This window comes from Kogia breviceps, chromosome 1 (assembly GCF_026419965.1).
Source record: "Kogia breviceps isolate mKogBre1 chromosome 1, mKogBre1 haplotype 1, whole genome shotgun sequence".
NCBI classification, from domain to species: Eukaryota; Metazoa; Chordata; class Mammalia; order Artiodactyla; family Physeteridae; genus Kogia; species Kogia breviceps.
The window spans coordinates 128,608,712-128,623,641 of NC_081310.1; the positions used below are offsets into that span (position 1 = coordinate 128,608,712).

At 36.0% G+C, this 14,930-nt stretch overlaps 1 protein-coding gene across 7 annotated transcripts in view; it reads left to right on the forward strand.

Moving 5' to 3' along the window:
• Nucleotides 1-14,930, forward strand: part of TTLL7 (tubulin tyrosine ligase like 7) — a 150,962-nt gene that overhangs the window by 99,112 nt on the left and 36,920 nt on the right. For all 7 annotated transcript variants that reach the window (XM_059047473.2, XM_067043669.1, XM_067043682.1 and 4 more), the window contains 5 exons: nt 2,349-2,496; nt 2,582-2,655; nt 3,748-3,883; nt 7,882-7,968; nt 12,298-12,493. In XM_059047473.2, the coding sequence (XP_058903456.1) occupies nt 2,349-2,496; nt 2,582-2,655; nt 3,748-3,883; nt 7,882-7,968; nt 12,298-12,493 (641 nt within the window). The remainder of the gene's footprint in view (nt 1-2,348; nt 2,497-2,581; nt 2,656-3,747; nt 3,884-7,881; nt 7,969-12,297; nt 12,494-14,930) is intronic.

The following is a 14,930-nucleotide window of genomic DNA, read 5'->3' on the forward strand; positions in this document are numbered from 1 at the left end:
GTGTTTCCCACTTAGAGAAGTTCCTTTAGCGTTTGTTATAGAGCTGGTTTGGTGGTGCTGAATTCTCTTAGCTTTTGCTTGTCTGTAAAGCTTTCCATTTCTCCATTGAATCTGAACGAGATCATCACCAGGTAGAGTAATCTTGGTTTTATGTTCTTCCCTTTCATCACTTTAAATATATCATGCCACTCCCTTCTGGCTTGTAGAGTTTCTGCTGAGAAATCAGCTCTTAACCTTATGGGAGTTCCGTGGTATGTTATTTGTCATTTTTCCCTTGTTACTTTAAATAATTTTTCTTTGTCTTTAATTTTTGTCAATTTGCTTACTCTGTGTCTCAGTGTGTTTTTCCTTGGGGTTATCCTGCCTGGGATTCTCTGCACTTCCTTGACTTGGGTGGGTATTTCCTTTCCCATGTTAGGAAGTTTTCAACTATAATCTCTTCCAATATTTTCTTGGGTCCTTTCTCTCTCTCTTCTTCTGGGATCCCTATAATGCGAATGTTGGTGTTTTTAATGTTGTCCCAGAGGTCTCTTAGGCTGTCTTCATTTCTTTTAATTCTTTTTTCTTTATTCTGTTCCACAGCAGTAAATTCCACCATTCTAGCTTCCAGGTCACTTATCCGTTCTTCTGCCTCAGTTATTCTGCTATTGATTCCTTGTAGTGTATTTTTCATTTCAGTTATTGTATTGTTCATCTCTGTTTGTTTGTTCTTTAATTCTTCTAGGTGTTTGTTCTTTACTTCTTCTAGGTCTTTGTTGAACATTTCTTGCATCTTCTCAATCTTTGCCTCCATTCTTTTTCCAAGGTCCTGGATCATCTTCACTATTATTATTCTGAATTCTTTTCCTGGAAGGTTGCCTATCTCCACTTCATATAGTTGTTTTTCTGGGGTTTTATCTTGTTCCTTCATCTGGTACATAGTCCTCTGCCTTTTCTTTTTGTCTGTCTTTTTGTGAATGTGGTTTTCGTTCCACAGGCTTCAGGATTGTAGTTCTTCTTGCTTCTGCTGCCAAAACATAACATTTAAAACCTGCAAATATAATTATTCCCTTCTCCTTTTAAAACTCACTTCTCCCCTCCCCCACTGCCTAAAGTTCAATTTGAGACTCAGTAACCTAGTATTAAAGCTAGAAGGCTTTAATTAGCTGAGTTTCCTACATTCACCCATAGGTCCAGACATACTAAATGACTTATAATTTTCTGGACGTGTTTATTCCTTTTCTCAAATTATTCCTTCTATTGTGTTCACTTGTTGAACTCCTGCCACTCAAACCTTAATGTTGTTATGAAAGATGATAGATCAGTTTCCTAATACCCTTGCAAGTTCAAGTTGTGAGGTGGTGCATACTTGAGGCAAAAGAACACTATTATGTAGGGCCTTGGCCCAGTATTCTCAGTGCAATCCCTTATTGAATAGAATGGACCACCTGTAAACTTAAGCATGTCTTTTACCTCTCCACACTAGAATCTGGCCAGATGGCCTCCTTGTACCCTTTCCTTTGGTTTACACCTTCATCTGGGCCCTACCAGGCTAATGACATTGCGAGGCATGGAAATGTAAGCTCAAGAATAAGAACTCTATTTTTTCCTATGGCTGAGGGCAAAATTGCCTTTGCCTTTCCTTTTTTCTCTAGAGTCCACCCTGTTCCTGCTAGATCTTTAAGACTGGTATATAAGAGTGTAAGTTGGAGGGAGAGAGAAGAGACCTCAGGCTTTTCTGATCGTACCAGCTACATGGGAGGGAAGTGAGAGAAAACAAGTTCAGAGGAAAGCACTCTCACAACAGGAATTTTCCAATAAAAATCAGACCACTATGAGTAAATTTGCATTGTTGGGCAAAAGTGAGAAGGACTATGCAGATGTTTTCAATTCAGCAATGATTGTTAGGCTGAGATTCCAATCTGAATTGAAAATATGCTGAAGAGTGGTCAGTATAAGTGAGAATGCTTAAATATAAATGGCATTGGTTGAAGGAAGAGAAAGAAAACATTTATTAAGGACCTATTAATGCTACTCCAAGTTAATCTTTATAAGAACTCTAGGAGAGAAATGATATTGTTAGCATTTAATGGATGGGAAAACAGACCCAGCAGTTAATTGACCTAAGGTTATATTGCTAGTAAGTTGCTATACTGTCTCCATTTTATCTTGTTACCTTCAGAACTTCTATTTACTGTATGGAGATCCACATTTGATGAATGATTAGGTGAATATAACATATGTGAATATATAAATTTAATAAATACTGATTCTTATCCCCACTGGGTCCCCTCTTCTGCTGATTCTCACAGGAATAAGGTTAGAGCTTATCTGAATTCTTGAATATGGTCTTGTGTTCTATATTTTAGGACCAGTGATAAAAGGAGAAACTTGGCTAAACAAAAAGCTGAGGCTCAAAGGAGGCTTTATGGTCAAAATTCAATCAAAAGGCTTTTACCGGGTTCCTCAGACTCAGAACAGCAGAGACATCAGTTGGAGAGGCGGAAAGAAGAGTTGGTATGAAAAATTTAACAATGTACCTGCACTTTGAATTGCAGAATTCATTTGTCAGGTTTTATTTGTAAAATTTCTTCATTTGTAGAAGGAGAGACTCGCTCAGGTACGGAAGCAGATCTCGAAAGAAGAACATGAAAATCGACACATGGGGAATTACAGGTAACTGTGCTTTTGTTTTTTAATAGATTGAAGAAGTGAAGTGTCAAAACAGAAGTGTCTGCATTTTTTAACTTTTAGGCTTATTTTAAGCACTGTTTATTTCATTCTGAGAAAGTGCTTTTTGTTTAATTTATTTCCAGAAAGAAAAGATAGTTAGCAAGTAGATGGTTCAGACTTGGGGAGAGCTCCTGGGGTGGTTGTGTGAAGTCTTTTCAGGCTGATGTTGTCATGTGACCTTATTTAATTATAATACACTATTTTGAAAAAGTCAGGTTTCAGGTCTCTTAGTATTCTTTCTGTCAGTTCAGAGTGGTTGCTGTACTTTGTTTTAAGTTCAGATATATCAGGATCCAGGCAAATAATGAAAATGTTTGGAGGAGGCAGGTATGAGACAATAGAAAGGGGTTTGGACTGTACAGAACTGGACCTCCTCCACAGTATCACCTTTGACAGGAGAAAAGGGGACCCCCTAAGCTCTTTGTGTTCTTGGAAAGACAGCCCCTCCTCCCAAGCTTTGACACTGACTCAGCAGAATTAGGAGGATTTGATGTCATAGAGCTTCCCGCACTCCTGGGAAGATGTTCTTTCCAGCCTTAACACTATCAACAGTGATGATGAAAACACATTCCTCTCACCCTATGTCTACCTAATTCTCTCCACCAGAGAGACAAATTCCACCACCCCTCAAAAGATCATTAGCATTAATCCCTACATTCTTGTATACATCAATAATCACACTGAGTCTAAAACTTCTCAAATTATCCCTCCTCACCTAAATTCTCTCCAGTAAAGTTCTATATTTCTCAATATGCCCAATAGTGATTCTTCTTCAACCACCTCCCCTTGACCAAACCTTTATACTGTGCCTTCTGGAACTGCATTGTTTAATGATAATTCTCTAGATAAACTTCAATTTATATTGGTAACAAATGAATATTTATGGATTTCTTGTAACTATATTCATCTTTACTTCTAGCACCTAGTAAAGTGACTGACAGAGTAGATGGTCAAGAATTATCTACGTAGTTGACCTTAACTCTTGTGCTATGATAGCTTTTTTTAAACAAGCTGGTTTACCTGATTTTATTGTAGGCGAATTTATCCTCCTGAAGATAAAACACTACTTGAAAAGTATGAAAATTTGTTGGCTGTTGCCTTTCAGACCTTCCTTTCAGGAAGAGCAGCTTCATTCCAGCGAGAGATGAATAACCCTTTGAAAAGGATGAAGGTAAAAGAATGAATGTTTATAAAGAAAAAAAAGAATAAAGCCACACAATATGTCTTTATAAACAACCCATATTAGTACCACATATAAAAACATTTTACTTTTAATATGCACTTTCCTTCCATTTTAAGTTGGTAATGTTTCATAACCAACCAAATGATTTCATAAATAAGATGTTTTTTAACAAGACAAGTTAAGCAGTAGAGAATGTTGATATTATGTTGTAATCTATTGTAATAAATGTTTTATTAGAGTTATGTATACATAACTGCATAAAAAAATAGATTGAAATAACCTAGTGGTTTGTGATGTTCTCATTGTTTGAGAATGAGATATAACTATTAGTTACATAGTTAACAATATAGTTAACTATGTAACTATATTGTTACATAGTTAGATTTTAACTAACTTTATACAATAATTTTTTCCTGATACTGCATAGACCTGGCATATGAGAAGTAATTGAAACACACACACAGAGTAATCTATTTGCCTTACTAAAAGGTCTGTTAGTTATCTTTTGCAGTATAATAAGCCATTGCATTTATTTGCTCATTATTCTGCAGTCTTGGCTGGCTGGGCTCAGTTGAGTGGTTCTTCTGCTGAGCTAGCTTGGAGTGAATCATATATTTGCATTTATCAACTCAACTGGGGATGGAAATCCAAGAAGGCTTCACTCCTGTGTCTGGTGCATCAGATGAGATAGCTGGAACATCTGGGGAGCAGGCTGGGTGTCTCTTTCTCTCTACATGAACATGTAAGGAGGGTAACTGGATCTCTTAATACAATAGCTCAGGGTTCCAAAATGGAGCATTTCAAGAGGACAAGCCCAGAGTACAGGGACTAATCAAGCCTCTGCTAGCATCATGCTTGCTAATGTTCCATTGGACAAATAAGTTTTTATTTGTTGTCTAAACAGTCAGTGGTCTTTAATAGTTTTCTAAGTATTCATATTTACTCACATACTTACCCTTTCTTGTGTTCTTCATTCCATCACACAGACCTGTTAAAATTGTATATATTTTATATTACTGGAAATCTCCCTAGAGTGATACCTCCAGTATCTTGGATACCCTGTTATATTGAGTGATTCAAAACTCATGATAAAGTTTATTATAGATAGACTTTGCTATGGTCTTTTCACTAAATTTCTGCAACAGGAGAATATAAAGCCATTTTCAAGCTGGCTAGGCCTAAGGTACAGAAGCAGAAGGAATATTGTATACCCCAATGCTCTTTTCCTTTAAATTTCCCTCTTTTGACATATGCAAGTATTTCCACCATTAGAATTATGTTCTGTGGTCTTTTTGTTTTTCCTGACCCAGACAGTGAGAGACCTTTGTTCATTTTCCTCTACCTGTTCTGTAATGTCATTTCTCTCTCCTCTGGATGCAGCCTCTGTTCCATCTTCCCATCACTCTGCTCCTAGAAATCCTAAGGATTCTGGAGCCAGATAGACGTACATTCAAATTCCAGCTCTGCCACATGTTAATTTTGTAAACTTAGATTAAACTATTTGATCAATCAGATCACTAAAATAGTAGTATTAAAATTATACTTGACAGGCTGTGAAAATAAAATTGAGGTTAATTAAAATAGTCTGTTTAAAGTACCTTGGCACATAATAAATAGGCTTCAAGTCTCAATTTGATTCTTCAAAATCTAGTTTAAATGTCACCACTTTGCCTGCTCCATTCCATTGATCTGGGAGCCTCTTCTTATATAACAGTCACACAGTCTTCATTACTGTTGTTTTCTAATGAGTGTCAAAACTAGGTAGTGTGAGTCCTCAAATTTATTCTTTTTAAAACTCTTTTGGCTTTTCTAGGTCCTTTTATGCCTTCATACTAATTTTAGAATCAATCTGATTCTAAATTTTGATTAATTTTTTAATGACAAAAAAAGGCTGCTGGGATTTTAATTCGGACTGAGGAATCTACAAAACAATTTCTGGGGAATTAACAATACTGAGTCTTCTGATCCATTAATATGGCATATCTCTCAATCTACTTGGATCTTTAATAACTCTGCTGTGCTGGTAGTTTTCAGTTTATAGTTTTTGCACATCTTTCATTAAATTTATTTTAAGCATTTGATGTTTTTGCTGCTGTTGCTGGTAATATTGTTTGTAAATTTTTTTATTTTTAATTTGTTGCCAGGATGTAAGCGCCTGATTATTTTTGTATATTACCCTTATATCTAGCATTTTTATATATTGTAAGTTTACTAACTGCATTTCAAATTATTTTTTGATTTTTATTTTGGTTACTTAGAAGTCTGTTGCTTAATTTCCATACATTTAAAAAGTTCTAGTTTTATTTTTGGTAAAGTTTCTAGTTTAGTTCATTGGTGTTAGAAAATATATTCTGATTTCAATCTTGTAAAATAAATTGAGACTTGCTTTAACTCAATATGGTACTTATATTAGTGAATGTCCAAGTCTACTTGAAAATGTGAGCACTACAGGCGATGGTTATAGAGTTTTATTTATTTATTTTATTTAATTAATTTTTTTGGCTGTGGCGGGTCTTAGTTGCAGCACATGGGTCTTCATTGAGGCATGCGGGATCTTTCGTTGCAGCGCAGGCTCTTTGTTGCAGCACGTGAGCTTCTCTCTAGTTCTGGTTTTCCATCCATGCCTCTATCCTCCTATTCTACTACATACTCAACTAAAATTGCTATTGGAAAGACCCAGCAGGCGAAGAGAACCAGCTCTGTGGGGCTCTTCTAGGTGTCTCAGTAGCCCACATGACCTTTGAAAACTCCATTGGATTCTCTTTACCCCCACAGAATCTCTCTATTATAGACCTAATCTCTGTTCATCTGTGTCCAGACCTGACAAATGAACGTAAAGTAGAAAGTGGCCACTTATTTCTGCTCACCTAGAGAGAACTTTTCCCTCTCTGGTATAATTCCTTTTACACTACTTTTATCCACAGCTTTCTAATGTCTTAAAAAATATGATTATTTAGTTTATCATCTTTTTATAGCTCTTATGATGAAAATGCTGTCTATATGACCTTCTTTCTCCTAAACAGAAGCAGAATTCCTTACTTTTCAACTGTCTTGTACTGCTGTCTTTGGAATCCTTTGTAGGATTATTGTTTAATCAAACTTTATATTAAGAGTCTTTTGATATTTTAATAGCTAAATCTTAGATTGGGATGAAGAGTAACCTATTTTACAGATTTCCATTGCACAGTGAGATTTCTAGTTTCTCTAAAACCCTTTTTTTAAAAAAAGAAACATATAAATCATAAATATATAAATGAAGTTGTGATATTTTTATAGGTTGAATAAATAACTTAATGAAAGCAGTTAACTCTACCTCGTTTAGTAAAGCTGTTGTACTCCTATTGCTCTGGTTTGCTCAACATCCACTTGGGTGTATGTTTTTTTAACTTTACCCTTTGACTTCAAAGTGACTCTAGAAGAGCACGAGAAAAGGAGTTAGGCCTATAGAGTGAAAACCTTTCATAAAGTTCTAAAGATACTCGTGTGCAATAGTTAAAAATTTAAAAGTTTCATTAAATTGTGCCTATTACCTAAATACTAACATTAGATTGTTCTAAATGAAACTATTAGGCCAATCACCAGTGTTCTGTCTGCAGTCGTAATATTATTTTCCACTAATTGATACAGCAATAATTGATGAAATTGCAGTCTGGAAAAATTAGAGTGAACTTTTAGAAATTTTAAAGTGTCCAATAGGCTAATTTATTGAAGTATTGTATTCTAAGATTTTAATAGTATACTAAAACATAAGGATATATTTGTTTATGATAATCAATACATAATAGATTTCAGCTAAGTATTATCTTTATTGCCAGGTTCCAGTGAAAGTTTCTTTAAGAGGGTTTGCCATGAGCCTTTATTTCTCATTTGATCTGAGCAATCTTTGTTAAATACTTTTTGGAATCCTTTTTGTATACAAGATTAATAATCTTTTAATTGATTCTGGATCCATTAGTGATCACGATTTTAATTAAATATTTTTTAAGGAGGAAGATATTTTGGATCTTCTGGAACAATGTGAAATTGATGACGAAAAGTTGATGGGCAAAACTGCCAAGTCTCGAGGACCAAAGGTGCAGTACCTTTATCTTCCTTAATATCAGAGTAGACTCTACTAAAGACAGTTGATTTTCCCATCGTACTTCTCACTATAAGAATGACTGATGCCACTTTCAAGGAACTCTGTGGACTATGTTTCCAGTGAAGATAGAATTGGGAAGATCATGCTTTCTTATACTCAGGAGAAGCTTTGTTTTGTTTTGATAGTTTTCCTTATTTTCTGACTCTTTCCTTTATCTAGTGAAAGCCCTGTGAGTCAGGGCCAAGCAGGACCTAGAACTGGTACCCTTATTCTATACTCAGTATTATGTTTTCCTATCTCCAAACATATAATTATTAGAGATGTGTAGCATTATAGATCAGGCAAATCATGACTACAGAGATCCTAATGGGGAGCCCCATCTTTTGCTGGCACAGAAATATTGAAAGTTTGTGAGGAAAAATAGTTACAGTTTCTAGGAAGACATAGAAAGCTGTCATGCTGGCAAAAGTAGGCAGGTGTTTGCTTTACCTTCATCTGCTCTGTGGTGATGACATCCACATGTTCTTTTGTTATATGTCAAAGTCCTTGCTAGTAGAGTAGGAAAGAGTTGAATTTGTAAAGTCTTGGAAAGTTTTTTCATTCTGCTTTTTTTCACTTTACATTTCAGCAATGCTGAACTATTACTATGTCCTCACATACCTCATGCTCTGTCATGCTTTCATGATTTTTCTATACGTGTGGAATGCTTGCCTACTAAAAGAATAATTTATTCATTGCTTGATTGATTAGAGACCCCCCCTCCGAATCCAGCTGAACCATTACTGCTTTTGTGAAATCTTCCCTCATTCTCCTAGTTGGACTTGGATCTTCTGTCCCCTCCTTCTATTGCTGTACCACAAATGACACTTTTATAGAGCAGCTGTGACAAATAATTGTTTGCATGCTTGCCTTAGTATGAGCTTGTAAGTTCCTCGAGGATAAGGGGTGTATTTCATCTTTACATCTCTAGCACCTAGCACAGCATCTGGCACTTAGTAGGTTCTCAAAACCATTAGTTAAATTTGTTGAATGTGTCCACAAGGACCTCACTGACTAGTGGAAGGGCAGATAGGTGAACCCAAAACCAGGGTATATTGTGGCAAGTACTGTAATTAAGGGAATGGGAAGTGCTACAGCAACATAGAGAAGAAAGGGATTGGTAGATTACGGATGGCTTCATAAAGGCAGTGCCATTTGAATTGAACATTAAAGGCAAAGACATGGAGGTATGATGCTGCCTAGGGTGTTGGAGAAATGACAAGGAATTTGGTGTGACTCAGATGGAAGATTCTTGGAGAGTAAATTGCTGCAAGATGAACCTGGTAAAAGATACATATCTGATAAAGACCAGACACCTTGAATGTCAGGCACTGTTCTTCTGAATTATGTATTCTATATCAAAGAACTGTAGAAGATGTTGTTGATAATTCCTTTGGAACAAATATTTTTTTAGAGTATCTGTAAAAGTGAATACCTTCATGAGTTATTGCTTCATTTTGGAAAACACTGGAAAGTCTCTAAACTTTGTATATTAATTATTTAGCAATTTGGCATACCAGATATGAGGCAACCTGGAGGCACAATATTCATGGCAGATTGGCAAATGCAAAGGCTCTAAGTCAGTCTTCTACTGTCTTATATTTTCCTTTGCTTCATCATACAAGGCTTATCATCCAAATAAAAATATAACCTCCTAGAGGGCAGAATTCACACTGTGTATTTTTCAAACCCTCTTATTCCAGGCAAATTGTAGGAACTAACAATGTATTCGTTGAAATGAAATGAATTGGTTAGTTCCTATAGTTATTAACACCAGAAATATTTCGAAGTGTTGAAAACTGCATAATCAGTCTGAAGTAAAAGTATTTTTATAACTTCTAACCTTAGGTTTACTGAGGGTCTGGAGTGAGCCAAACTTCAAAGCAGCCTTTCCTCTTTAGAGGGTTGTTATCACATGTCAAACACTGATTTCCAGTGTCTTTACTGGTAGAATAATTGAAGGTTATCAAGGTTAAAATAAACTTGGGAGAAATAACTTTTCACTTATTTGAGAATCTAAGAAGTATTAATTAGCTATGTAAATAATATCACATAAAGTATTAGCATTGTTCTTCAGCCAAGTGCTAGGTACTTGGTATTTGTTTTATTATTCTTTATGCCATTTATATATATTTTAATATATGAGGCAGTTCATAATACAATTGGACACAAAAATAAATGGTATGGTTTGTGTCAGAACTTGAGCAGGTTTACAAATTCCAAATTGTAGTTATGGCACTGTTTGGAGTTTATGTTGCTGTGACTTCTTATTACTTATTGCTTTAACAGTGTATTGGTTAACAAATCCCAAATGCATATATAACACAAAGGTTCAACTATCTGTTTTCCTTTGTGATCCTTTATAGGATTGAGTAACTCATTATGTAGTCAAGCTCCTTAAGAAACTTTAAAGCTGTTTGCCTACTTGAAGGAAGGCACTATTAGCAAGCCTGATTGTGCCACTGTTTCTTCTGGGTATGCTAGACTTCTGAAGAAGCATCCTTCCTCTAGAATTCATATTCCCCAAGACTATCAAAATGTTTGATGATTGTGTTACTGGTAAATGTTTTTATGCATATCTCTTTGAACCTTGTTAGTGCTCAGTAAATATTAGACTATCAAAAGGAGAACTTTTTTTTTTTTTTTTTCGGTACGCGGGCCTCTCACTGTTGTGGCCTCTCCCGTCGCGGAGCACAGGCTCTGGACGCGCAGGCTCAGTGGCCATGGCTCACGGGCCCAGCCGCTCCGCGGCATGTGGGATCCTCCCTGACCGGGGCACGAACCCGTGTCCCCTGCATCGGCAGGCGGACTCTCAACCACTGCGCCACCAGGGAAGCCCAGGAGAACATATTTTTAAACACAAGTTGGTACCTTAGTGTATTAAACTACTTCCCTGCCTTGGTTATTTTTCATCCTTTGCTAAGACAGTAACTTTAAGAACATCATGCTTTGGCTTACTATGGATTCCAGGCACTTCGTGAAATGCTATTTCTTTCTTTATCTTTCATCCTACACTGTTATATGAGAGGGTATACCTTATTTCAATGAAATCTCAGGGTAACCAAGGATTTCATTATGGTATATGCTAACATTAAAGCATTTTTGTTTGATTTAACAGAGAACAAGAAACTAGTATACAACTGCAGGAACTTTCCCCAGGAGGAATAAGAGGCATGTGGCATGTGTAATTGTCTCTTAAAATGACTAAGTTACAGAACTGTCGTGCTCTTGGTTGTGCACATTCTTTCTGAAGTGAAGATGTCCCACTTTCCTTATCTTTTATTCCTTCAGCTGGCATCATTGGAAGCACATTGATTGGGAGATTCAGAGACAAGTGATTCTGATGGAGATATTGGAACATGATAGCCTGGCGTTTTCAATCTTTACAGATTTACCCTTCTACATGGCACTTATCCTCTAAAAATATTTATGCCATACTGATTTTTACATTATATCCCTTTTTGAAAATGTAGTGTGGGCAATGAAAAGTAATGTTGCTCCATTATGGCCAGATCCTAGGTAACAGAGGTAGGAATCCTCCAAGAAAAGCTGTGAGTTTGTGCATGGCCAATTTGGAAAGTGGATAATTAACTAAACATTTTTGTTTCTAGAAATGTCCAAAGAGAAATTAGACATGTGAGGAATACCTTGTTTCTTGTTGCATATTATCTGAGTGTATCATAGGCTCATAGGCTCTGTTTTAAGATGTGTCCTACTTTATTGATAGTGGATTATTTTACGTAGAGTGGTTTCTCTGGCTGCTGCTTCCTTATTTTATTTTACTTTTGCCTCTCTTGCCCTTCCCCTCCTTCTCTCCTCTCTCTCTCTCTCTCTCTCTCTCACAAGTGCACACACACACACACAAATACACATTTGTTGAGTGATTTTGAGCATTAGGGATACAACAGAGGTATACCTCTGACTCTTGATGGGTGATGAGTAATCATTCAGCATGGAATGAAGAAAAGCTATGTTTGATTTTTATGTTTTTATCTTAAATGTTTTTTCTTTATTTTGTTATTCTTTGTGGATATTTTGGTCCTTTATTTGAATCATGTATAAACAGCATTTTCCTCATCACAACTGAACTATATTATTTAAGAAAGAATATTTCACAGAAACAGAACAGTTAGTGGATAGCATTAGAGCAGTAGTACTTTGGGGGATTTTTCGGGCTTAAGTGAAAAGCAGTAATCATAAGTGGGAAAATAAAAATAGTAACTAATCATGTGAATGAGCCTTTTTGAATTTTAACAAAATATCAAATTTCCTTCCATTTTAGCCTCTGTCTTCCATGCCCGAGAGTACCGAGATAACAAAAAGACAGAAGTACTACAGCAGTGACAGCAGCTATGGTAGTAGCAGCAGCTCTTCAGAATCAGAAGAAAATGAAAAAGAGTACCAAAATAAGAAAAGAGAAAAGCAAGTTACATATAATCTTAAACAGTCCAACCACTACAGATTAATTCCACCCTCCAGTAAGTTAATTTCTTCTAATTTCGTTGTTATGTGAAAAATTATGGAACTGAAATTACTGAACTCAATAAAAAGACCTTGGGCCAAATGAACCCTTGTGTGTGAGGAGACCTGGATTCTATCCCACTTCCTTCTCCAACCAGACCTTGATTAGATCTGGATCCCACAACTTTTCGGGGTCTGCAAATAGAAAACAAAAGAGTTGACTTAAGGATCTCTACAGTCCATTCTTCTATATTTCAAAGTTTTTGTTAAGTCCTAGATTTCTGCATGAATTGTATACAATGTGCCTCATGGTTGATCTGATGACTGCATTCTCTTTTAAGCCCAAATATTCTCTCATTGCATTCCCCACTCTGGCACTCATTTTGTTTCATATTCTCGCCTGTTTTTAAAAATGTGTGTACCTCCCTAGGCATTTGACTTGAATGTATCTGTGAGCCACACAATTGTGAAATAGTTGGAAGTTTTGTTCCCTCCCATTTTCGTCACGGGTAAGCACTTCATTCAGGGCTTCGGTGTATAGGAAGGAAGTATTCAGGAGAGGAACCAACCAGCTTCTCTGTCTCCCTCCTTTCCTGCTGCCTTTTTCCTCTTTCCTCTTTTATTCCTTTTCCCATTTTCTCTCTCTTCCATTCTCCTGTCTTTCATTCCTTCTTCGATCCCAAATGTCCACTATTGTGTCTGTTATTCCTCTTTCATCCCCAGATGTCCAGTGTGGTACTGCTGTTGCCCACGCTCAGTCGGATACCCCTTCCTGATGCTGCCTTCAAAGCAGGACTTTCCTTAACCTCTGTTTCTCATCTCTCTGTTTGCCTTGCCCTCGTTCTAGGGCTCCACAAAGGGACCAGTCCAATCACATGATAAACACATTTCTGAGCCTTTGTTGCTCTATCTCCAGCAGTGGTTTAATAGTTACCTGATAATATGTATGTTTTAAACCTGGCCTTCCAGACTTATGAGAAAATGCATAAGGAATGCAGACCTAATAGTTGAAGATTTTTAATGGTCTTTCTTTTACTTCCAAGTTATTCCATAAAGATACGTGCTAAAGTTCCTATCTTTGAGGGCTTATGTGTTTGGAGGGGAAATAATGTATTATGTTCCATTTCATTTGTTTATTTACTCCTTTAATATATGTTTATTGAGCACCTGTTCCAGAGTTTGTAAGCTATTTTATGTATTATTTCCCTTTTTTTTAAAGACTCCTTAAGTACTTTCAGTGCATCTCTGTGTAAGTATGGCTCTCTTTCTCTTTTGGAAGCTGACATTGTTCTGTCTAAATTTTGTCAGTTTTGGAGACCTTTTCCTATTGGCTAATGTGTGTATCCTTAACAGCAGGAACTGACAGAGGATAAGGGTAGTGGTGAGAAAAAATTGCTAGGGCTCCTATGGCTCCTAGATTCTTCTTTCTTCTCAGACCAATAGGTTAATAAATTGAGATCAGACAAATAGTGTACTAGAAATGTTTTTAAGTATAAATTCACATTTTAAAGCTAGTCTATTTCAATTAATATCTTTTTCCTTATTGGTTATTTGTTTTTATAGTCATTAAGAATTGCAGCAAGGGTTTCAATTTGTTTTATATTCCCTCTTTAATCTTACACTAAGGAATATTTTAGCCACAAACACTCCTTGAGTTTTCTCTACAAAGGGATGTTGATAACCGAGGACAAAAATCCAGATTATGTACAATGCTTTCTGTTGTAGATAGTTAATTTAGGCAATTTAAACTTGTTACAGTACCAAAGGATATATTTAGATTTGATATATGGTAGTCCTACGCAAAACTATATGAAGTATTTTTTTCTCAGATTATTTGTGTATGCAAGTTTCAACCATTTTTTGTTAATCTACCTAAGTATCATTGGCATGTCTAGCTATTTAGTTATTCTGTCTGAATTCTAGTGTATACAGAGGAAAAAATGGAAATCTCTGGTGACTATGTCCAAACCCATCATCATAAGCCCTTGAAGGGCCAAGATGTAGATATTAGTACATGCTTATGGGTAGTTCTTAGTAGAAGATTGACCAGTGTTATGTACTCCACGCAGCCCTTTTTAGAAGCACTGTTCTTTAAAAAAATAGTGTGACTTTCAGGTTCAGAAGGCGGTTAATAGCTGGAACAAATGGAAGGTTGTTTTTTTTTTAACATATTTTATAGCTTGATTGAGTATACTTTTTTGGTCCTCTCTGGAACCAAAAGAGGACTATTAGACTTATCATCAATTCAAAATATCCTTTAGAAATACTTCCCTAAATATAAGGTTCATGTCCATTGCCTTTATAAAGGTTTAAATTTTTTTCAACAGTTAATGAAGAGAAATATTTGGGTATTCAACCTGCCTTCGTGTGAGCTTTATTAAATTATTTAATTAATGAAGAGTGATTGATATATTTCCCAAGCAGAGAGAGAATATACAACAGAGGGTATATAGA